Here is a 25,325-nt window from a genome sequence, read left to right on the forward strand (position 1 = left end):
CTCATCAACCATTCTCTTGGAATCATTGTGGCTTAGTAACTAGTGTAAAGGGTTGTGTGATGAAATAGGAACCAGCTGGAGAGCTGTAGGTAAATCTGTGTTGTAGCTTCCCCATGTGTGAGATAGGAACTGTGCTCCTGCTCTTCCTTATAGGGTACTCTGAAATGTACAGATGATCAGAGCTGCACAAGATGTTGGTGCTATTATTAGGCATGACTTTGGTGTCTCTAATTGTACTTTCTTGAAGAGTGGTTTGAGTAATGTTTCCTAGGGCCCAAGGATAGATTAAATTTTGCTTCTGGTAAATAACCTATCCAAGCAATTCCAACTAATGCCATTTTACAGGGTACTGAGCAGCATTAAGTGAAGCCCTTACCTGGAAACGATTAATCCTATAGGGTTTTCAAAATGTTAGCAAATCCTCAGGTTGCTGGATTTAAAGAAAAAAAAAAATCAACCCAAAGGAAAAAAGACAAAACCCAAACATAAACACATCGGTCTTTGCAGCATGACCTAGTTATTTTTTCATTTCTGATGAACTTCATTCATGGGTGCTGGGGAAACTTTTAAGATGTTAATCATACTGAAATCATTTGCAGGCCCCCAAAGAATTAAGAACAGGCATTAGGTAAAGAGCTAAATTAGATGAAAACCAATCCAGACTCACTGTGGAGTCATTCATGTGCACACAATTCAGAGTGTTCAAACACACGGTCTGGTGCTGTTCAGAGATTTGTTTTTCTTGTGTTTATCTCCCTAGGCCAAGCGTAGACTATTAAAGCTTGGATTCCCTGAGCCAATAGAAGGAATCATTTTTATTCTCAGTGACTTTGGATTAAATGGATTGGCACATGTGTTTTGTTGTACAGAGTGGACACACACTGGGTTTCAGGCACACCTCCTGCAAACTCTTTTTGTGTAGACTTCATTAATATTCTGCTAATACAGTCAAGGCACACAGTACTCAGGCATTTAAGCATATTGCTGACCTCAAGTATGTGAATTTCCCCTTCAGTGTTCAGTGTGTGGTGGTGCACTGACACTGTACCTGGTTGTGCCTTCAGAACTATTTTCATTTTTTTTTTTATTAAATGGAGCCACTATAGATGCAACAAATAGAATCTACTTTGGGAGAGAGTGTCTGTCTCTCCACAAGAGAGACAAAAATTACTGATGAGCAGGAGGTTTTTGGGGTTAGCTGGCATCATTTAATGCACTTACCATGTCAGACTCAGGTGTCACCTACAATACACATTGATCCACTCTGAGACCTCTACTCATTGCATCCAGCACTTACCTTGTGCAGTTTTGGACACAAATAGGGACCTGTAAGCTGCTCCTGCCTGTGCAGCACCTGGGACCATATTCAGTATGGTCAAGGACTGCTTTTAGACCCATCAGTGTTGTTGGTTTTGTCTCTCAATAGGTTCTCAGCATGGTGATCAATGCAGCTTACAAGCCAGGGAGTGTTTTACGAGAACTGCAGCTAGTGGAAGACCCTCAGTGGAATTTCCAAGAGGAAACACTTAAAGCAAAGTAAGTCTTCACTGTGTGTTCTTTTATTTGGGAGGTTTCAAAAATGGAACTGACTAAGAAGAAAAGAAAAGGAGAGAAGAAAAGATTTTTTTTTTTCTATTGTGAGAGTTTTACTTTTCTAATTATCTTTTTGCTTCATTGAATTATTTGATTCTTTCTATAGCAACTTCAGAAATGAAATATTCACCTGAACGGTTCATTTCTATTGTCTTTCTCCAAGCAGCCATCCAGTTTTTGATGAAGTGAAGTCCTGAGTTTTATGATAAGCTGTTCTTATAAGCTTGGCTATTACTGAATTAACTCAATTCTTGGCTTTCTAAATGTAGGAGTATTGCTGTTTTTAATATAGAGCCTGTCAGGCTAATGCAGAAAAAACTGGTGAGAATGAATGGTACAAAAAAAAGTTCAGACAAATTAGCAGGAGCACATTTTTTAGCAGGAGGCTGATTGGGACAAAATAGTAGCAAATTGGAGATTCAGGTCAAGATTTGATGCCTTTCTAGAATATGTGTCTAGTAAATACTCAATTTCTCTTTCCAACTTTAAAATCTACTCATTTATGTCTTCTGTATTTAATGGATATAGTTAGGATGTATTTCACTAACCATTGTCTCTCTAAAAGAGGTGAGTTTCACCTCAGCTCTCTCCAGAGTCCCTCTGAAGAGCAATTCTTCCCACTTTAAGATGGATGTCAACAAACAGTTCTTTGAAAACAGCTCTCTTCCTTGACTAATGGTCACCTTGACTTTCTGAGTACTGAAGTTAAATGCAGCGAAGCTCACCCTTTGTACTGAACTCTGTTACTCCTTTTCAAAGAAAAGCAATTTTCTTTTGGTTATTAGAAATGATTGGCTGCCACATACAGCACTATTGATTGCTGTTGTATTTGATCTTGGCCCATGCAGATACTCTAGAAAGTTCATGTATTCTCTGTTTGAGGGAGAGAATTCAGAACCTTTTATTCTGCATACTCTTAAACTGCTTTTGTGAAAGAGGAGTACAAATAGAAATGAAAAGCTACTAGAAAAATCTCATTTTTAATTTGCTGCTTTCACCCGTGTATAAAGTCATGCTTTTGTGTTTGTCAATTAAAATGTTGTGGATGGAAATCTAAAAGCTAACCCTGCTCATGCAGATTTTCATAAAAAAACAGGTCCATGACCTGGTTTCCACTGATTCCAGGCTTCCACACCTTGTACTGCCAGACTTAAGATAATGCACTCTACAGGTACATAGGACAGGTACTTACACACCTACAGCTGTGAGATCAGGTTGTAATGCCCCATCTTAATATCCTGTCCTGCAAAGAACTGAGCTCATAGGCAGTTTTCCAATTAGCAGTATCCAAAAGTAGGATTTACCTTGTGCAAAAGCAGAAGTATCTATTTCTTAAGGCTGCTGCAATCCATATTTCTAATTGGAGACAGCCTGGAAAGTGTTTTACTGTCAATCCTCGATAGTCAGCTGCGTCTACAGCTCAATCCACTGCAAACCCCAGCATCCTGCTGAGTCCAAGTGTGCTTAGACCAGGAGGAACAACTCAGCTGGGAATACATGGGCTGCTAGAGATTGTCATCACTTGTTTGTATCATGTTAACCCCTTACCCTCCTTCACTGGTAACCTGATGTGCTAATCACAGTCATGAGCACCTCCATCTCTGTTACTTTATTCCGTCATGCTTTTGCCCATCCTTTCCTGTGTCTGTTTCCTCCTCCCATCTACTCAGCAGGACAGCCAGGCTGCTGGGATACTTCTTATATCTAAATAGCTACCAGATAAAAGCAGCAAGAAGATTCGGTGTTTTATGTTGGCCAGCCAGTCCCAGGCTGTGTATGTGTTCCTGTGTGCTGGCTACCCCAGGAAGCAGCAACCTCAGCTCTTCAGTGAGTGAGGCAGCATCTTTCAACTTTATTAAGCCACGGAATGGATCATTACAGGCTCAGAGCTGGGACAGCAAATTTTGAAGTGACTTCTGAGAATGGCAATGTATTCCCATCCAGCGTGGCTCCTGAGGAGACAGAGCTCATGGGGCTGGACAGCACCTTGTTCCTGCAGCTGTCTGGCTTCTGTGGCTGTAGCTCTCCCCACTGAGCAGTGCTTGGTGGCCATGCCAGCTGGCCCGTGGGTAGTTTGGGTACTTCTAGGAGTGGATGACAGCGGGTTGATATGCTCCAAGACTGTCTGGCTGCCCTAGGACTTCCTGAGTTTGCTTGAGTTGCTTCGTCAAGAAGTTTTAATTGCATTTGATTGTTCAGGAGCAGAAAATAAAACATGGTCATGAAATCAGAAACTGTGGAATATACAGAGGGCACATGACACGTTACATCAGGTGCGACAGTCAGTTACGCTCCAGAAGCTTAAACAGAGACCTGTAATGAGCCTGTGTATCCCAAATTCCAGCTACACGGGCTTCTGATGGTGCCTCGCTGCTAATGATGACAGTTCTACAGCTGGAGCAGCGCTGCTGTCGTGTGACATGTCACGTCACCTCCTTCCTTCTGATGGGAACTGACACCTCCTTGGATCTCGGCAATGTTGTTGTTTGTTTGCAGTGACGGTGCAGTGGGGTAGAGCAAAGGGGAGGGAGGAGGGTGGTGAGGACAAGAGAAGGCTGTTTTTCCCACTGGCCCAAATGCCAAATGATGCACTGCCAGGAATGCATTATGTCAGTCCTGGGGCAGCCTGTGTTTGGTTTGCTCTGCCATCTTCAGTGACCAGAGCAGAATCAATTATGCTCACCTTGCAAAGAAGATAAACAATTTAGATTGTCCAAAGGGATGTGTCTGCAATGTGTGAGGGCAGTCATCTCCCATCAGCGCTGCTGGCTCTCTGTGAAAATAGTCAAACCTGATTTATTGGTGATGATGAGTTAGAAATGTCAGGCTTGATCCTCTGAATTCCCAGGAGGGCCAGCCGAAGCTGTAGGCATTCAGCCCTCATAGTTTTGGTGCTTTATGTTCAGTGCTTACATCTAGATTTGCCTTCCCAATTTTACATAAAATGCTTGAGGGACTTTATGCTTTTTAAGGGTTTTAATTTCTAAAGGCTGTAAGTGGGGCTGTTTGGACTTACATATTTTTGAGAGACTTTGGATATAAACAGTACGAGTGTACTGAGTCTTGTATGAAGCCCAGTTGATCAAAATAAGATATATGAGTGTTCCTGGACACCTCCACTAAATGAAATTTTGATTGCTGCTCAAATCCAGTAGCTGATCTCTAGGAATATTTACCCTTGTCCCAGACATCATTGCTTATTTATGAGGCTGCATTTCAAAGAAAGTCTCTTTACTGCAGATGTTTTAGAAGACTGCCTTTCACTTGTGATAGGTGATGTTGAGGTATTTGAAGTCTTCTTTGCCTCAGCCTTAGCTAGTAAGGGTTGCTTTCAAGCCTCCCAGGTCCCTGATCCTGTTTGAGGGAATGAAATGTTACCCATAGTAAATGGAAAAGTAGTTAAATACACTGGAAACTGGATGTGCACAAGTGCATGGAACCACTTGGGGTGCAGCCAGCTCTGCCTGAGAGTAATGTCATTGCAAGGCCACTCACTGTTGTATTTGGAAGGATGAGGGAAGTTTTTTGATATCTGGGAAAAGGCAATCATCACATCCCTTCTTGGGAAGGGCAAGAGGGAGAATCCAAGTCAGTACAGGCTGTCAGCCTAACATTCCTAGAAAGGTTATTAGGCAGATACTCTTGAAAGCCATTTCCAAGAGCATGCAGGACCGGTAGGTGACTGGCAAGAACCAAAGGGCAAGTTGTGCCTGATGTGATGACTGGTTTGGTGGTTGAGGAAAAAATAGTGGAAATGAATTTATGTTCATTTTAGCAAGACTTTCCACACAGTCTCCAACAGTGGGAGATAAAGATTGAATGTGTGTGTGATGAGTGGAAAGTTAACTGGACACAATCATTGACATGAGGTCCAGGTGGCAGCCAGTTAGTGATGGGTCTCCTCAAAGGTCAGTTCAAAGCTACAGCTTGTGTGATTTGGTTTCTCTTCCACACCAACTCTGCCTCTGAAGCACTGGAAGGAGGAATTAATGTGACCAGGTGGCCTTCTGTGCCAAATACTGGAGGTAGAAGTCATTAGGACCAGTGGAATGACTTAGACCCTTTATTTCAGGAGGAGACTTATGAAACGTGCCCTTAAAACCAGAGCATTCCAGTTCCCTTTCTGAATCCTGTCTTCAGGAGTTCAGAGTGTTACTGGGTGATTAAGTAGCTCTGAAGGAAGTTTCCTCTTATTTCTGGTGGACTTTCAGGTAGTAAGACAAAATGCAAATTTCTTGCAAAAGAATAGACAGGAGGTTTTGGTCTCCCCAAGGGAAATTGAGACTTTTAGCTCCTGAGTTGTTCAAATTAGTCTCAAGAACTGTCAGAACTCCTTAGAATGGGACTTTTGAAAATGAGGGTAATCTCAGTGTTCTTGCTGTTTGAAGTGTCTTCAGCACAAGACTTTTTGTGCCATCACACAACAGTCCTGAAGTGGAGCTCCTGGAAGATATTGTGTTCTCATGAACCTCTGATCTATTTTAGCACAAAAGGAAACTTCAACAGATGAATGATGTTGCAGAAAAAATGCCGTTTGTTTAATAATTTCACTTGTGGTTCAGCAAAGATCCCAAGTGTATTTTTCATGGAAATAGTTTCAACTGTAAGGTTTTCTCCAATTTTGGGATCTGAGGGCAGAGAAGGAGAGAAGGAAGATTTCTTTGGTTTTAGCTGAAAAATAATTTTTTAAAAGAACAGTGATTTCTAAGAAAATTGAAAATACTGTCCTTGACACAGCAGTTTTCCAAGTCTCCATTGCTGCCGTGCTGTGTGTGCAGATTACTTGGTAGTTACAAGTGGTTGGGATGATAGGAGTCCTGGTATAAAAACATCCATAGGAGTATCAGAAGTTGGTAATTTTTTGAGAGATGCTAGTGGAAAAGGGTTTTCTGATTATATCCAAATGAGCTCCTTCCACGTGGCTGTCCTAGAACAGCTCAGATTACATTTGGTGGTGCTTGTGTTAAAAATCTTCAGTGTGTGAGGAATATGGAAAATATTAGTAGAACCTGGCTTACAGTTGAAAGAGGGGCTACCAAGGCCAAAATTATGTAAAAAATATTACTGTGGCCAGTACTAACACCTTGGGTTATTGAGACTGATCGCTGCAGTCATGGTGATCTCCATTTACCATCCGTTCTGTTAATTAACATGTGTGTTGCATTCAAAGCAGACTATGAAATCAGTCAGTTGTTCATTTTCCTGGTTTCATCTTTTCCTTTCAGCAGGCTCTGTAGTACAATGGGTCCTTTCTGGGCAGGCAAACACAATAGGAAGCACACAGTTAGAAAAAGTCAACCATCCTTGAATAATACCCATCAGGCAGCTTTCTTAGCTTGTAAGAAAGAAGATCAAGAGGCAATTTGATTATAGCGCGTTTGCAAGGAAACAAAACCAGACACAGTCTTTTCATCCTGGTAGTGAAAGTCAGAACAAGGACAAATAAATGTAAGTTTAGTTCAGACGCATCCAGACCTAAAATGAGCTGTAAGCACATGAGTTATAGGTACGGGTGCTCCCTCTGCCAAGTTTCTTCCAGTGTGGAGACCCTTGAGGGGAGGCCGCTGCTTGTCTGGAAGTGATGGTTTAGTCCAACCAAAGTTATTTGGGTTGAGGTGAAGGTATTACAGTGAAATTCTGCAGCCTGTCACAAGAGTCAGGCTTACTGACCCAGTGCTCTGGGCTCTTGTTAAACCTAATGGCTCCTGGAGAAGTAATAAGGGCAGGAGTCTCTTCAAACACATTGGAAAGAAATATAAAACATTTTTAAGTAGATATATTCACATGGCTGTGGAATCTGATCTTTTGATATTAAGTATTGCCAAGCTCTCTTTAGCCAGCCTGCCTGTGCAGCTGTTTTATAGGGAAGCTGGGATAACAGTGCTCTGTACCTGGAAGGAACAGTTTTCCATTTTACAGCATCTGTCCAGACCTCTGAAGGTGTGTGAAAAGTTGGCTCATTAAGTCATTCATTCGTTCATGAGAATGAATCAGGATTGTCTCCACGGCTTGAGGTCCTTGGTCAGGCACCTAATAGGATATCAGAGCCTGGCACCTCATGGAAATGGTCATTCAGGTTATGGAAGAGTTTTTTGTTGAGGTGATAGTTTGGACTGAGTCTTTTGTGATGTGAGGGTGGGTAGACTGGGCTGTTCTCAGACCCAAGTTTCATTTGGGTTCCCTTTATAACACTTTCTGTACCGCAGTTTCAAACCCTTTTCCCACAACCCAGTGTTTCCAGAAAGAGCTGCTGGGAGGGAGCACAGCAAAAGGTGGTGTTCCAGTTGCTTTGTGTGACCCAATGAAACCTTCAGAGAGGGAGTGGAGTGTGGGCATATGCTGCGTATTTTAATGCTCAGGCCACAGCATTGTTGCACCACCACCTCCTTTTCCTCTTCCATATCTGACTATCACCAGCTGATTCCCTGCTAGGAATTTATGGATGTGAACACACTCCAAAATGCTTTGTCTTGTTTTTTCCTGGTGACTGTATCTTTGTCTTTCCTTGCCTCCCATCCAGTAATCTTTCTTTTGCTGTCTCTCCCTCTTTTTCTTTCGTGTGTGTCACTTTTCTCTTCCCTGGGCACATTTATAATGCCGTGGCACCAGGTGCTCGCATCATTCTCTCTTGTGTTGCATTCCCCAGGACGTGTAAGAGATGTTTTAAAAACCTTATCTCACTGTTTACGATAGCTTGGTGCTGCTGTTTAATAAATTATGGGGATAATTGGTTTTTCAGAGTTCACATCTACAGTGTAGTACAGCAGGGGTGTAACTGTATCTTTCTAAGCCATTTATCGCTCAGAAACACTTTGTATAAAACACAGAAATAAATGTTTTAGTAGCATAACAGATTTAAGACAAACCTTTCATTGCAGGTTCCTGCTCTGAGCATTCCCTGTAGGAGTCAGTTTTTAGGGCCTGTTGCTGCAGCCCCATTACACAACTCCAGATACTCCTGGTGAGGTCCTTGGGTTTCGTATTGTCCATATCTCAGAGTGCTAAAATCATCTGGACCCTGTGTGGCAGAGAGAACCATTTCACTCAGATACTTCCTCACAGTGTCCCAGTAGCCACAGATGGCACAGTGAATCTGTGGGATTGTTGGGAGCTGGAGTGTCATATGGGAGCAAGAAAGATGGCAATGGAGAAGACCAAAAGTACCATCTCCAGTGCAGCCCAAACACAGGGTGCTGACCAGAAAGCTCTGCAAGGGCTGTAAGCATCTCATCATGGGTCAGTGTATGAAGAGAGACTACATCCTACCCGAAAACCTTTGCATCACTTCATAATATGGGCTTGCTGTCCTCAGGCTACTGAGTTTTTTTCTATCTTTTGCCATATCTACAGACATACCCAGACTGCACATGCATTCCTTCCTGAATCATGTCCACACCTCTGATTTATTTCACCCTTTCCTTCTTCAAATCCATATGAAATGGAGCCACTGAAACAAACAGACCTATTCTGCCTGCCTTCCCAAGAGAGGCACTCTCCCAAGGAAAGTCACTCCCCTAACAGAGGAGAGTTTGGTCTGGAGCATAAGAGGGTGTTGCTTGACTGGTAACATGGGTTTTTCACTCTTCTCTAGGTACAGAGGGAAGACTTACAGGGCCACTGTTAAGATTGTGCGGACGTCAGATCAGGTGGCAGATTTCTGCAGGAGGGTCTGTGCCAAGCTGGAGTGCTGCCCCAACCTGTTCAGCCCTGTGCTGGTGGCTGAAGTCTGCCCCGAGAACTGCTCCATTCACACTAAAACCAAGTACAGTGAGTACTGGCCAAAATGCTTCTTGATGCCAGTTGGGAATCAGAGCAGTGGGAGACTGTGTGTGATGAAGAACAGGAGTTGTGCAATGCTGTTAATACTGGTATTACTGTGTAATATTGTTAATACTGATTAGGATTCATCTCATCTAAGAGCAGTTATTTAATCCTGAACAGGCCACCACATGTTCCTTTAATATTCTGTGCAGAGAAACAGGCATCTCCAGGAAACCATCCATCTCACTCCACCCGAATGTATCTGTTTGAAAGTCATTAATTTTTGGAAGTCTTGAGTTTTCTTTATATCTGAAGTTAACATGAAGAGCACATAAAAGGAACCTGCAAGTAGTAAGATGAGATTTAAACTGCTATATCTGAGATGGCTTCGTTAGGTGAGATGAATCCTGTCCAACTCAGTGAAGAGTTTTTGGCATATGCAGCAGCACAGGCCACTATCACAATGCTGAGGTGGTGGAAGGAGTTTGGGAGCATTAACTCTCTCTGCTCAGGGTGTTTAATATTTAAACATGTTCCTGCCCATACAGGAAGGCTGTTGTTAGGCATGTGTACAGCACTTCTTGTTGTCAATGTTACTGATATTATTGGCTCTTCAGGCAGGTCAGGAAATTGGAAGTGAGTGCTATCCTTCTTCCACGAAGGCTGCAAAAAGCAGTATGATTGATTTAAAGCAATTATCTTCTGGTTAGTGGCAGAGTAGAAGGAGAAACGGGCTCAGGGAGATACTCAGATCACTTAGGATGGGTTTCTGTAGAAGTCTACACCTGAGCTAGACTCCTGCTGGTAGGAAATGGAGAGCTGGAGAGTGCAGTTGGGGGAGCTCCAGCTGGGATGGTCTCATCTCAAAGCTGATGGTGGTATGTGGCTGCATGAATTGTTCCTCAAAACTCCATTGATTTGATGAACAACTTGGTCAGTTATAAACTTTGACATGGGTGCCAAGTGCCGTTTTAGCTGTCCTGGGATACCCTGGCTGGTCAGGGGCAGAGTATCTTTCACCCTCAGAGCATGTCAAAATGCATTTAACACAAGCACTCAGTGTAAGGTCAGAGGACTCCTACATCCTTAATTTCAACTTGGGCCACAAAATAGTTGAAGGCAATAAAAACCTGTTCCTTTGTGTGTGATTGAGGATTGCTGGCCCTGTCCACTTTCTGCCGAAAACATTAGCAAGTGAAAGTGTGTCTAAGGCTGTTAAATCACAAAGATCTGCATTGTATCCGATCTGAAACACACTGGCCTCTCTCCCTGCAAGTCGCTGGTTGACTTACTGGAAGCTTTGCCTAAACACATATTGTTAAATTCTGAATTTTTCACTCATCATCAATAAATCTGGATACACGAGAGCTGTAACACTCTGTGCTGGTCCAACATGACGTCTTATATTTACACTGGACATTTTTTCCATATCAGTGTATTTTAAAGTGCACCTATAGAGTGCAGTCCTGAACCTGCAGCAAGAAGCACACCAAAGTTTCCTTCTTTTGGTGGTTAAAGCTTTTTACGGGCATTCTGCTTCATTTCTCCAGCTTATTACTATGGGAAGAGGAAAAAAATCATTAAGCCACCAATTGGGGAAAATAACAACATGAAAAGTGGCCATGTCAAGCCAGCCAGACGCAGGAAAAGGCGGAAATCCATCTTTGTGCAGAAGAAAAGAAGATCATCAGCTGTTGATTCAAATGCTGCAGGCTCTGCAGAGGTATGTGTTGCACAGGGATAAATCAGCAGAAGCCCCTTGGTGCTTTTTTTTGTCCCTCATTCTGCATCTTCCTTATGTGGGGTTTCTCAGCACACCCAAACACTTCCATTTTCCTTATTTTCTATTTTGAATCCTTCCTTCTTTGCTACTCTGTTCTTCTAACATCAGACTGGTTTTACTGGGACAGTTTGGGGATTTTTACCTTGTCCATTTTAGAGTTAGCAGACTCTAGATTTTTTGCTCCCACCTTCCTAATGCTCACTGACTAACATGCTGCCTAATATTATATCTTTGTTTTCTTTTGCTTCCTTGTAAGCAGGCAGATTAGCCTGTTAGATGCTTTTTACAGCATCTACCAGATTCATGTCTAGGATGTCCAAATATTGTAATAAATAAAAATAGCTCACGAGCCATTGTGGTTTCAAGGAATTTTATTTTTTCATTAATTATTGGTAATATTTTTTGGCTCATAACATCAAACAATAGTAGCTTTAGAAGCTTTAGAATACAGACAAATGGTTTGTGTCTCAAATACAGGGTATTTGAGGCCTCAGTATGTTGTGTGATACAACAGGATCTCAGCTTCAGCAATGATTTGTGTCCAAATACAGTCTGGAGCAGAATTAGTTCTATGTGGATTGTTTCTGGGTGGTTTTCCCGTGATAGGAATAACAAAGTTCATGTGTGGTTTCCCTTCCTCAGCTGAGTACCAGTGATTGCAGCTTTGTGCAATGTGAAATAAAGCTGATTTACCTCAATTCCCTCTACTTGGGCTGGAGGGGGTTATTTTACTCAGCTTTCAGTTGATTGCTTGCATCTTCATGGCTTGGTCCTCATTTAGTTGTAGTTCTGCTTCATTTCCTCAGATTATACCTGCTTCAAAGGAATTTAAACTTAAGCCTAAATCAACCATTACCCAAGTTTTTCAACCTGTCAGCTGATACAACTGTCTTTGTCTAAAACTGCTCTTTCACTCAAGACCTGAGCATGTGGCTTGGATGCATGCTCACACTTTGATCAGAGCTAAGCTGTCGAAGCCATTTGGGCAGCGGATGTATATATAAAGTCGAAAATGCACAGTTTCCATCAGTTGGTGTGTGCTTGCAAGCTCTGTGTGACAGAAATAACGAGAAGCTGGTTTAATATCCTTTAAATGGAAATTTTTGCTTCCCCTTCAGCAGTTAGGTGTTGGGCTGAAAGCAGGGAAATCTGGGTGAATTCTTCTCCTCTGGGTTTTACAGAAATGTCAGCTAAGAAATCAAGTACTTGATTTAGTACTTGTACATCTAGATGTTTTTAAATGGCACCAAAATTTCCTTCCTTTCAATACCAGTAACACCCACGACACTTTGAAGCAATGTGAAGGTATAAATTTCAGCCTATTTTTGATCTTATTTCATCTCGAGCAACCTGATTTTCATTTTATGCCTTTAGAATTTTCCATTTCCCCTTCTCCTGCTCATCTGCAGTGCCATGGGTTTTGAGGTACCAGCCCAACAGAGGAACATTTCATGCCAGATGAGTTATTGCTGTTGACCTTTAGTTGGAAGGAGAAAAAGGATTTTCCGTCGAGCATTTTTTTTTCCATCTACATTTCGTAACAAATCTAAGTCAAGGACTAATTTACTTAGCACTGTAATGAAAATGAGGTAATTGGGTTACAGTAAATGTTACCCTGGACCAGCGTGGTCAGGGGGATGTAGTTTGACCCAGTGCCTTTTGGTTTGCTGCTGGATTAATCTCCGAGCCTGGGTGCTGTTTCTCTGGCGCAGGAGAGCGAAGATGACGAGCCGGACGCGATGGAGGATGAGACGGGAAGTGAGGAGACCAGCTCGGAGCTCCGGGATGACCAGACAGACACATCCTCAGCTGAGGTGCCCTCGGCCAGGCCCCGGCGAGCCGTCACCCTGCGGAGCAGCACCGAGTCAGACAGACCCCCTGCCACGGAGAGGGCCCGGCGGAGCCGGAGACCACAGCCCCACTCCTACAGCGAGGCAGAGAAGTGCTCACAGGTCAAGGAAGTGAGTGTGTGTCCATAGGCTTCATCCCCAATTAATAGCAGTATTCTTCCTAAATTACCTGTCGCAGAATCACAGAATATGCTGAGTTGGAAGAGGTCCACAGGGATCATCGAATCCAACCCTTAGCCCTGCACAGGACATCCCAAGAGTCACACCATGTGCCTGAGAGGATCATCCAAATGCTTCTTGAACTCTGTCAGCCTTGGTGCTGTAAACACTGCCCTGGGGAGCCTGTTCAGTGCCTGACCACCCTCTGGGGGAAGAGCCTTTTCCTAATATCCAACCTAACCCTGCCCTGGCACAACTTCAGGCCATTCCCTGGGGTCCTGTCCCTGGTCCCCACAGAGCAGAGATCAGTACCTGCTTCTCTTCCCCTCCCAAGGAAGTTGTAACTGCAGTGAAGTCTCCCCTCAGTCTCTTCTTCTCCAGCTGAACACACCAGGTGCCCTCAGCCACTCCTCACACACTTCCCCTCAAGGCCCTTCGCCATCCTCGTTGCCCTCCTTTGGACACTCTCTAAGAGCTTAATACCTTTCTTAATGTTGCAGTGACCAAAACTGCGACAATATTCAAGGTGAGGCCGCACCAAGTGCAGTGCCAAACCTTCCTCATCTGAGGAGGGCAGCCCTGCCCTGGTTCTCCACACAAGGTAGTTTGCTTTGTAAAAGCTTTTGGTTTTTTTTATTTGCAGGAAATTAAGCAAGAAGAGGAAGAGAAGCTTGTCCTGGACAGTAACCCACTGGAGTGGACTGTGACAGATGTTGTGAGGTTCATTAAACTCACTGACTGCGCACCCCTTGCCAAAATATTTCAGGAGCAGGTAGAAGTCTTTACGTAACTTGTCTCTTTGTACCTGTGGTGTCTGTTCAAATCACAGCACATACCACCTTGATAGCTGGGCCTAGGCCTTTGATAAAGGTATTATGACCAAACTTTAGACCTCTTCAGGCCATGTTATAGCACAGATTTTGGCAAGGCATGAAAACCCTTAGAAACTGGAGTCAGATCCTCAGAGAGACCAGAAACTCAGTAGCCTGAGCCCTGAGCAGGTTTAGACATTTCATGCCAAGGTCCACAGTGCCATTCTGGTATCACATAGGTAAGCACCTTGGTGTAAAACAGGTAGTGGTTATCTGCTACATTGCAAACTTTCTCCTGGCCACATGGGTTCCACCCTGTTTTAAATTATTTACCTGGGAAGCAGAAAAATGCTGCTTGAACCCAAAACTGGCCTGAATTTTTTCGTTAACACCTAGATGCCTTGAGTATGTAGACATCTAATTGCTACCTACATTCCTCTGAAGATTTTCTAGTCAGGCCCTTGGATGACCTGATTTTAGGAGATGCCAGTCATCTCCCCATTAAGCAGAAAGGTTTGCAGGAGCAGAAGCCAATACTCTTCATCTCAAGCCAGTGTGAATGGGTAAAATTTATATGGAAAGAGCTGTTTCTTGGCTAATGAGTAGCAGCCACTGCTAAAAATGAAGGGCAGCGCTAGCAAATCATAGTTAGGAAGAAGCAAGTGTGGCTAATTAGGCCATGGCTGATGGCAGTCAGTGGTATGGCCAACTGCACATTGAACTGTCTCTGATTCTTCACCAAGAATAACTCTGTACCTGAGGCAGCTGCCTCGACTGGGAGAAGGTGAAGTGTGAGTCTAGAGCAAGGCTGAAACTCTCCATAGCAGGATGGTCTAGTCACTGTGTCACAATGTGCTCCAACCATTTGTTAATAATCCTGGAATAACGCCAGGGCTTGAAAACCAACCATTCCTCTTCTTTGCCAGAGAGTTTTATAAGGACTTTAATCAAACACACATGACTGGAGCTTTTCCTTGTGAAGCTCTGGTGCAGTGGGCCATGCCATGAAGCTTGAGTGGAGGAAGAACCTTAGCCATGGACAATCTTGATCAAAGCAGCACTTAAACTGTCCAAATCCTCCTTATGTGCAATTCTGACTAATTAGGGCTGTCCTGGGGAGTTTATGTGAGTTGCTGTGCATAGACTCTGATCCTCCCTAAGGAGTAAAAAGAAGTTTTGTAGCCTGCTTGTCTGCTTCTCAGTCCTTTAAAGAATAAAGACAACCTGAGCTGCTTAATTAAGAAGGGGGTCATAAAGCCAGGAGTAGTCCCCAATAAAGTTGCTCATCTGGGGTGCTAGCTCATGGAATTTGGTGCATAGGGAAAGACATGACCTCCAGAGGTCCCTTCCAGTCTACACCATTTTGTGACACTGGAAGTTGCAAGGGCTCCAGGCGGTCCAGGCCCCTCTGTCTTGGTCATTCAGCAGCTGAAGTGGAACAAGTCAGGTCCTGGGTGGATCTGGGAACATGTCATGGAACAAGTCAGAAATAAACCAGTGCTGAGCAAATCATGGGCCAGAGGAGTTGGGGGAATGGTCTGACTTGGCAGAGGGACTGTCATCATTTTCTCCATTCAGCTGCCTCCTGTGTCCTCTGGTGTGCTCTCTGTAGCCTCCCCCCTGTTTCAGTTCCTCAGGCATAAAATGGGTCTGATCAGGTCTCCGTGGACCCTGCAGGGTTTCTTTAGAAGGTGATCCCTCATTTCAGCAGCTGGCAGGCTTTTCCAAAACTGGAAGGTGAAAGAGCCTATGAAGACACACTAGACAACTTCTGGAAAAGCATGATGTATCCCCGAGAAAGGAGATGGGCAACACTAAAGTGGGAGAAAAGGGCAGAGGACAACCTTTAATTTTTGGGCAAACTTCCTTTCTTGCTTCTCCAAACTTGGTTATACTTTCTGCCCCAAGAGTCCACAAAAAAAGCCTCACATTTTCCCTGTCTTTTCTTTCCCAGGACATCGATGGCCAAGCCCTTCTGTTGCTGACACTGCCCACGGTGCAGGAGTGCATGGAGCTGAAGCTCGGTCCAGCCATCAAACTGTGCCACCAGATCGAGCGAGTAAAAGTTGCATTCTATGCACAATATGCCAACTGACTGCACTTCTCCACTTCTTTCTGTCCTTCCTCTTGTTCCCTCTCTTTTTTAACATTTCAACCTGTTCAAGGGGTGTTTTTTTCCCCATATCCCTTTTCTTTTCCAATAACGCGCCGAATTGGAAGCACTGGGAATTAATCTGAAGGGGAAAAAACACCCAAACGTAAAGGAGAACTAGCAACAAATGGAACTAATTCTTCTGTACTTGTAAAGCACACCGAGAGACTGCTGGCACCCCTCCTCAGGAGCCTCACCAACCTGTCACCCAGTGGTGCAGGGCCAGCATGGATCAGATGGTTTGTTGTCCTTAAAACAAACCTACTCGTGGCAGACACATCCCCAGGAAGAAGGGTCAGACACTTCCAGATGGTGATGGTTTGTCTAAGCCAATTTCTGAACATGAACATTTATTTTGGCCAACTCTTGGCACACTTCTTTCATATTGAAATGTAAGTGATTGTTTGTAGCATTACCTGGGGTTTACTGCAAATTTGATCCTGGTGATCAATGGGCTTTGTTTTCTCCTGCCTCTCCAGTTTTACAAAAGGACAAAGTGTTACACCACTCATCAGCTGTGTTATTCCTGAGTGATTTGTGAAACAGAACTCAACCCGTGGTCTCTACAGGATCAGACAAAGATGCAGCAAACTGGTGGAGGTGACACAAGACCTGCTGGCACATCCTGAGCCACGCTGGCTCTGCACAATAAGCTGAATGTCTCTGTGATGAGATCTGTACAATGCTCCATTCTTGTACAGGAACATGAAAGCTTTCATAGTCAAGCCCATCCTTTTAAATGCAAGTCAGTTCAAAGACCTGACTTTGAGCCCCAGAGGGTGAAAAAAAAAAGGCTGTTCAGATTTAATGATGAGATTGTTGAAGGAATGCTGGTTTCATCTGCACCTTCATGAATCTGGTTGCAGAGTGGGAGTAAAAAGCATCAGTGTTTTCAGGCTGTGTAACCACAGTGTTTAAGATCCAATCAAACATGGTCTATATTTAATGACTGGACCTGGTACTTAGTGCTGTGTTTTAATTGACAAGGTGGTGATCACTCAGAAGTTGGACTCAATAATCTTGAAGGTATTTTCCAACCTTAATGGTTCTATGTTTCTTTATAAAGCCCCCAGAGTGTCCAGTACCACCTTGGCTAGTGAAACTGGGGGCTGGCTTCATGCCAAGCAGGGTAAAACACCAGAGAGAGTGAGGAAATGGGTTGGACACCCTGGGTTTCTGGTTTTATCCCATTTACTTTGCAGGGATATATGACACCATCAGTCACACCTGTTGAGCATGAATTTTCTTTAACTCAGCAGAGGTTGGTGGCATGAGAAGTCCTCCCAAAAAACCAAACTGGGATCGTGTCAGAATTTTGCTCTAACTTTAAGGTGCAAATGAATCCCACCCTCCAAAAGTAGTTCATGCTGTTTTAGCCTGTTTTCATAGGAAACCACTGTCACTGGCAGACTTTTGTTCTCACGCCATAAGCAGACCCCTGTTCCCTGGCCTCAGGGAAATCAGCTTGGAAATTATACACAGGTCTGTTACAGTGCCCTAATGCCAAAGCCCACTCAGTGAAAACCTCTTCAGAAAGAAATGTCACTTCTAGCCCTAAATCTGAAGCCAATTCCTATGGCCAGATAACCCTCACCTCAAGCACATCCCATATGGAGGCAGCAGACTTGGATCAGAGAGTCCTGCTGACCATCTTGTGCTCAGAAGAACTTGCTGACCAACACCAGGCTGAAGCTGCTGCATTCTCCCTCATCAGTTTTCTTTCTTAAATTCTCTGGAGTGAAGGGAGAACCTTCAGAAATAAATGTTCTGGACTACATTGGAATCTGCCCCAGAGAATATGTTAAGAAGTATTGACTCTGTTTGTCGTGTATCTGAATTTCCTGATTTGCCACTGAGGAATGTGATGGGTGCAACTGCTGCAGGCTGGGCCAGATCCTGCCAACTCTTGAGATTTCATCAGAATTTTTTTTACATGGGAGATCAGCAGGACTGTATCTGTTCTCAGCTGTTGCTTTGTACTGAAGGTCTTGTTCAAGTTTTAGCCAACTCAAGGGAGTAGCAGTTGCCTCTGCATCAAATGGTGTTTTTTTGTTTCTCAGAAATCCAGGAATAAGTTTCTGTAGTGGGGCAGACATTAAAAAACTGGGTTTCAGACTGGATTTCCTACTGACAGTAGCAGAGAAATGTGTCAATGCAACTGGTTTGATAAGCACTTTGGATCCCTCTCAGGGGCCCCTAAAAATGTTGCTCCTTGTTTCATCTCTGAAGACAAAAGGATTGGAGCCAGCAAAATGAGAGCACAGCTGAGAAGATAGGGAGGGTGCTTCTCCCAGCTCCTCCTTCCTTCAGCCCAGTCCTGTTCTTACATCTGTCAGCAGGAGAGAATTCTGTCAGGAGAACTGGCGTGTGAGGACATTTCAAGGAAGGGAAGCAGAATGGCTGTTTGTTAAACAGCATCCCAGCAACGATCCTTTACTTGCCACATCCACCTTCTTCAGAGCATCCTTTGCTGCTCCGATGTTCTTGGAGTTTCTTGCCTCTGGGATTTGTCAAGAGACATTTAACGCTTTCTGGGACACGTTGCAAAAATGTCATTTTTTTTCTCCATCAGCCTTGTAACTGTAGATATTCCTGTGGCAGCTAATTACTCATGGAGGCAAAACTCGGGAGCAGACAGACACAGACTCTGAGAGCAACCAGCTCTGATGTTGGCTGAGTAGGGAATGGGTGAAGCATTGAGCCGAGAACATGGGAATCTTTACTGATTGTTCAGGGAAGCGAAATCATATTTAAAACTCACCTATTAAACAACAACAAAAAAATTCTAATTTTATCTTGCGCCGCTCTTTTATTTCCTCAGTTTTCTTTGTCCTCACAATTTGTCTTTCAGTTCATTGTTCTTCAGTGTCACCTTGTTTATCACTCTCTGTCCTTTCAGAGAAGCCGATAACCTGAAATCTTTATGTTAAAGTTACCTTGGGTGGTAAATGCTTTATTATTTCTTTTTAGTCTGCAGGTTGGGAAGAAATGTGGGATTGGGGTACTGCTGTCTGTTGCACTCATGGCTTTCAAGAAAAGCTGGAGCTGAGTTTCTTGGGCAGTTTCTTACACAAGTGGAAAGTGGATGGTGTGTAGTTTAGCTGGACAAGTATATTTGGATTGAGCAGAGATCAGAAGGAACTAATTACTCTTGCCTGGACTTCATTTCAATTCTGGAACATTAGTAAGGCTTTGGAGTAATGCACTTCAAAGGAAATGAGGGAAACCTGATCTTCCTAGGGTAAAATATCACTTTACTTTGCAATATAGAAGTATAAACCACTGGAAGTGTGGGGGTTTTTGGTCCAGACCTGGTTCTAAGTTAAATTTTCAGAGCTGGTGCAACTTCACAGATACACTAATATTAGACAGTGGTGAAGCCACATCTTCTCCCCTCCCTGTTCTGAATTTGGCATCCAGGCCTGAAGTTTTTTGTGTTATCAGCTGCTAAAGGCCACAGCTGTGAAGTGCTGAACTGAAGATTATCCAAGGCCATTGCCCAGGGCTGGAGAGCAACTCTGCTGTTGTTCTTGGGCTGTTGGATGCTGAACTGTAGCACATTCACACAGACCATTTTGCTCCCACAAGAAGGGTGTGCAGGCACCTGTTACTGCTCTCTCTTCAGGCACAGGGCCAAGGATGGTCATTTCTGGAAGAAGAGCAGGGAGTTGAAGAGTGTGTGGTACCTGCCCATCCTCATCTGCACTGGCTCCTTTCGAGCTTGCACTGTCAGGTTGAACAGATCCGTGGGCAGGTCCCTGCTCCATTCCCAGTCCTTTCAGCACTTGACAGAATCAGCCAGTTCCCAGTTTTCAGGCCCAAAGCACTCGTCCATGAAATTGGATTAAAGCACTAACTTAGGGAATGTCCATGATTCCCTGGCTGGCTGTCCTGACTTCTTTCTGCTCTTGTGGGTGCTCCTCTCCTACCTTGAGGAAAAATGCTCTCTTTGGTTTCAGGGCACTTTTTCCTTTTTCAACCCCAAAACACAGCTCCCATCCACACTCCCATTTTTTTCCTCAATGCCAGGAAGACTAAACCCTGGCTTTTTCTACCTCTCAGAGGCATGATGGCCTCTCAGCTCTGAGAAGGATTTCAGGGTCTCCAGCTCCACCGTGTTAACCACATGCCGTAACCCTTGATAGTTTGGTCCTGTGGGGTGCAGAAACCTCCTAAAAATGCTGGGTTCCCTCAGGAAGCACCAAAATCCAGGCTGATGGTTGCACACCCTGTCCTTAGTGAAGCATCTTGCAGATGCACATCTTAGCTGAGATGGCCTGACCCACTGCCAGAGGTATTTGGATGTCTGTTAGGATTTGCAAAGTTTCTCAGTAAGTTAGACACCTAAAGCCCCTTTAATATTTCACTGTGGGCAGCCAATTTGCCTTAATGTGGAGAGTCACCATTCCTTGGCTTTAACCTTCAGCCTTTTGCAGTCCCCAGTCCTGCAGTTTGGAGCAAACACCAACTCAGCTCTTTGAAGACAAACCAGGCAGTGCTGGGCTACCATGATCGACATTTAGTCACCTGAAAAGCCTGCCTTGGTCTTTGCAGGGCACAGAATTGAATGTGGCAGAGCTGCTGTGCCACCTCAGTGTTTTAGAAGCTCTGTACAATCAGGCCACTTCAAATACTTTTTGCTTTTCTGGTGCAGTGCGTCTGGAAAACGATGAACGCAGACTGTTCCTCTCATTTCCAAATTCAAGTGCCAAAAGAGAAGAACATGCTGCAACTGAACACTATTAAAACCAGCTTTATTACACGTGGATAAATTTAGTCTCAAGGGCTCCATTTTGGTGCTAAGATACGTCACGCTGTATTTTCCATTGCTTGGGATTACAAAGCTGATTCCCTTCTCCAGGAAATATTTTTCTGTAATCTGCAACGTCTTGAACATTAGGATTTTTTTTTTTTAACTTGTGACTGTACACTTTTTAGCTCAGATACACTAAACAAATACCCCCTCCCCCCAATCCTGTGAGTTTTGGAGACATTTTATACAGTATATTTATGTAAAAACTCTTTCAAAATGTGGATGCATGTATATTTTCCCCTCAGTAATATTATTCATCACATCAGCTGACCCAAGACTAAAGGAATCTGTTACTCAGGATTTGATCCAGAAATAACTGAGGTTAGTATTAGGGCCTTCAGAAATGGGTGGGCTGTGGGACCAAGTCTTCACCAATTTTTTTCACTTAAAATTCAAAAAACCTGCACTTAATTATCAGAAAATTGAAATGCCTCCTGCTCCTAGTAGGCAGAAATTCAGCTGCAATCTGCCAGACTTCACAAGAGAGGGCTTGTGTCCTTAGGTGCTCATGAACTCCCAATAAAGGAGCTTTTAATATTCTCATTTATGCTTTGGTACAATACCCCAGCAAGAAGTATAAATGATCTTAATGGCTGCCTATAGAATATGAGCCAGTCATCAAAGATGAGGGTTTTACAACCCAGCAGTCCTTTAAATGTCAGCTGTCCTGCAGAAGAGTGGTTTTGCAGTGGTTTGGTGCCATGCATGGGAATTCTCTCGCAGGGGACACGTGAACTGCACAAACCCAACATGGGTCGTAGTTTTAAATGCTTGTGGCCTTTCTTTCTTTTAGTCTTTTATGTCTCTTAATTTTTGCAATGAAGAAGGTAGGTCTTGATGACTGCCAAGGATGTGGGAGAGGGGAGAGTGGGATTTAGGAAGGAGAGAGGTATCTTTGTGGAGAGGGACCTCTCACAACAGAGAAGCACAGCTGGGGCCCATGAGCATTGTTCCTGGAAGCTTTTCTTTTTCACAGCAAAGATGTTTTGAGTCCCTAGAGGGGCCAGGTGAGAGGAAGGAAAGAAGCTGGCTATAGACACAGAGCTACAATGCTGAAAGGTTCATATTTTGTTTTCCCAGTGGAGATGCAGAAATTTGGTTCAGATGTCTCCAGGCCCCTTAGCTGGATAGTAGGGAAAATCAACCTTGCTTCCTTGTACCTGACTCCTGAGTGTCTTCTGGGTTTGAGGGGCTGAAGAACCTCCTCTTGCACCTTTCAGACCTCCATAGGAGATACTGGGCTAACATATGAGCTCTGTCCCATAGGAAGAGGTGACAGTGCCCTGAGTTCAGGTTGTGGGTCTACAAAATACTCTGTGTTAGGATGTAACAGGATGAAAATGCTCATTCCCAAGCCACCCTACCTGCCTGTGGTTGCTCCAGTCTCACTGGGGATTATGGACATATAAATGTTCATAATTTATACATTATAAATAAATATATGCATCAAATTTCCCAATCCCTGTTCTGCCAAACCTGGTCAGGATGTGCCAACATGTGCAGTTATTCCAGCAGCCTTCACCTGTGTGGTCCAACAGAGGTGAAAGTCTGAAGTGCAGGCTTTGAGGGGAGTTGAGTGTTTTCATGTACCATGGTAGGACAAGGCAAGCACTTAAACCCTCCTGTTTCTTACGGAATGGCAGAAATTTGCTCCGCAACCAGCAGTTTATGGTCCTTTCGTGGTGATGCACGTTGGAAACCCTTGAATTGTTTTGAATTCCAGTTTGTACTGAAAGTCCTACTTACAATTTGTGTACATAAATCCCTTTGGTGTGTTACAAATATGTATGTGTGTGTATATATATGTATATATATGTGTGTGTATATGTATGTGTATATATATATACATATAAATCAATCAATGCTGGTGTTTTTACTTTTTAAAGTTCACAGGGCAAAGGGCATGTTGTTAGTTTGCTGTAAGATTCTATTCTGTATATATGTTTTCATGTAAATAAGTGAAAATCTATATTCAGAGTTATATTTTAATTTTTATTCAGAATTAAATAAATCCCCTTTTTACTTGAAACAGTTGTAAGCTACGTTGTTAATAAAGTAAGAATAAACCATCTGTCTCTCCAGCGTAGTTTTTTGTTTAACTGGGCTGTATTTTGATGTATCTGTGTGCTCTGCATAGTCCACACAAAGGCCTGATGAATGTGCCCAAGCTGCCTGGCCCAGAGTCTTCCCTCACTAAACCCCCAGACCTCCAGGGAGGTACAGCACAGACTCCCTGGCTCAGCACTCCATAAATGCCAAGCCTCAGGGTTTGGGTTTATGTGCCTGCAAGTTCTTCCCAGAAGCAGTACGGGAGAACATGAAACAAGAATGATGGTGTGTGAAGAAACAAAAAATTATCTAAAGACCTTTTGGGAGAGTGATAGGGATCAGGGTGAAAGACAGGAATGAAGGTGATGCAACGAGCAACAGGCAAAGTAGGATTTAGGGACAGAGGAGCTGATGGTGGCACTACAAGTATTACAGCAGGGCCACAACACATGGAATAGAGACACAAAATACAACTTTTCCAGGTACACAGCAGCCACTGAAGGTGGGCAAAGCCATCCTGCAGTGGTGAAAAAGAGCAGTTTGTGTATTCCAAAGGGTGAGCTGCAGAGATGTTGACACGTTTTGTGAAACACAACCTTGTGTTTCTTACATGTCTCAAATAACATTTTCTCTGCAGTCACAGGATGCATCGAGGATGCATTGAGGAGCTTAAGTTCCAGCTTTGCAAGTCATCTCTCTTCTCAGACCTCTCAGTGGCATCCTGAGTCCTGCTGTGAAGGACTCTGTTGGGCCTGCTCGGCTACCAAGCACTTTTCATTGATCTCATCACCCCCCACCCCGTCCCACAGTGAAAGTGGGGTGGTGCACACCCCGACAGCATCCATTGGTGGGTGCATGGGAGAAAGTGAGCGCAGAATTAGATGACAAGAACTTGGACGACCCTTGTTTTGTTCTGTTTTTCCTCCATCAGTACCATTCTTGCGGATACAGCAGAAGGGGAGAAACAGAATTGCTCCTTCCATCTTCCTCTGTTTTCTTATTTCATCAAGACTGGCTGTTTTTTAGCAGGCAAAAATACAATGGGCAAGCAGGTGGGTTTAGAGTGATTTACAAAAGGACCAAGCCACTGAAAAGATTGTTTTTACAATGTTAATACAGTCTTGGGATGAAAATCCTTTGGTCTTACTTGTTATTATACTGTACCACAGCCCATGCTTTGGGAGGGGCAGAAGTACAGGTGGTCAGTGAAGTAACCTGTCCAAACAGCCTGGAGAGCAAAGCATCAGAGCAATGGGTAGTGATGTGTGTTCACAAATGGCTTGCTAGACCACAGAAGACCTCACTGAAAAGTGATGTAGAAAATGGGAAGGATTTATAAAAGGAAATAATTCTGAGATCAATCTGATGGTGACATAAAACTAAAAGAGCAAAAGCTTGAATGGTTTATGATATTCTTCAGCATCCAGAGGTAAAGATAAATCCATGTATCTACCTGCAGTTTATTACATAGTCATTTAAAAGTAATGCAAAGGTCAGACACTGGTTTTTAAATTTCTGCCCCAGCTCAGGGAAGACACGCTCAGAGCTCTGCAAAGAGCTAATTTTTGAAGAACATGAAGTGATTTTTAGTAAAAAGGTGGCAAGATATTCCAACTGAGCTCCTTGAAATTAATGACCGACACATGAAATATAGTTGCCGTACATAATTTCCTCAGGGGGAAAAAAAACCTACCAACCAGTCTTCCTTCTGACATCACAGGCCAAGATTTTGAAGACTCCTCCATTTTTAGTGGGTTTTTTTCATGTGCAATTACTTTGTGAAGGATTTCTCGATACTTGTTTTGTTGACACAATCAAGCACTCATGGAAGTGGCAGTGTGAACACTAACATGTTACCAACTACTCCGTAAAAAAATCCTACAAAAAATAAAGTTAGATTTTCAGGTCTCTGGGGAAACACCATCTTTCTTTTCTGCGTACAGAATGAACAAAACAAGCAGTTATATTTCATTGCTAAGGTTTCTAGACAGACTTCCAAGGCAAATAATTATTGTTTTTAATAACCACGCTGTTGCTGTTACTGCTGCTTTTGATAGCATTTTTATTGCTTTTTTAATTTCAAGATTCATGCCTTTCTGTGAAATTTAATGGTCCTCAAAGTCCCTCTACTACTACAATATTTACTTAAATATGATACACCTCTTGCTATAGTGTCTGTACTCAATTACTGTAAGTTGATTTTATAACTACATCTCAGCCGAAGCTGTAATTATGCTGTCTTCTCTAATAAATCATAAAATCTTAAAACCAGAGAAAAAATAGTGCTGCAGGACACCTTGAGGTTCAGGTTGACTGTTTCCCCTCTGCAAGGCAGGACCAATTAGACAAATCT

General features: G+C 43.4%; 1 protein-coding gene across 2 annotated transcripts in view; it reads left to right on the forward strand.

Moving 5' to 3' along the window:
• SFMBT2 (Scm like with four mbt domains 2) overlaps nucleotides 1-22,992 on the forward strand; it is a 100,677-nt gene extending 77,685 nt beyond the window's left edge. For both annotated transcript variants that reach the window (XM_064656551.1, XM_064656552.1), the window contains 6 exons: nucleotides 1,427-1,536; nucleotides 9,185-9,360; nucleotides 10,905-11,077; nucleotides 12,850-13,098; nucleotides 13,790-13,918; nucleotides 15,913-22,992. In XM_064656551.1, coding sequence (XP_064512621.1) covers nucleotides 1,427-1,536; nucleotides 9,185-9,360; nucleotides 10,905-11,077; nucleotides 12,850-13,098; nucleotides 13,790-13,918; nucleotides 15,913-16,053 — 978 coding nt within the window. In that variant the 3' untranslated portion in view covers nucleotides 16,054-22,992. The remainder of the gene's footprint in view (nucleotides 1-1,426; nucleotides 1,537-9,184; nucleotides 9,361-10,904; nucleotides 11,078-12,849; nucleotides 13,099-13,789; nucleotides 13,919-15,912) is intronic.
• The last annotated feature ends 2,333 nt before the right edge of the window (nucleotides 22,993-25,325 follow it).

This window comes from Pseudopipra pipra, chromosome 5, assembly GCF_036250125.1.
Source record: "Pseudopipra pipra isolate bDixPip1 chromosome 5, bDixPip1.hap1, whole genome shotgun sequence".
Classification (NCBI taxonomy): domain Eukaryota; kingdom Metazoa; phylum Chordata; class Aves; order Passeriformes; family Pipridae; genus Pseudopipra; species Pseudopipra pipra.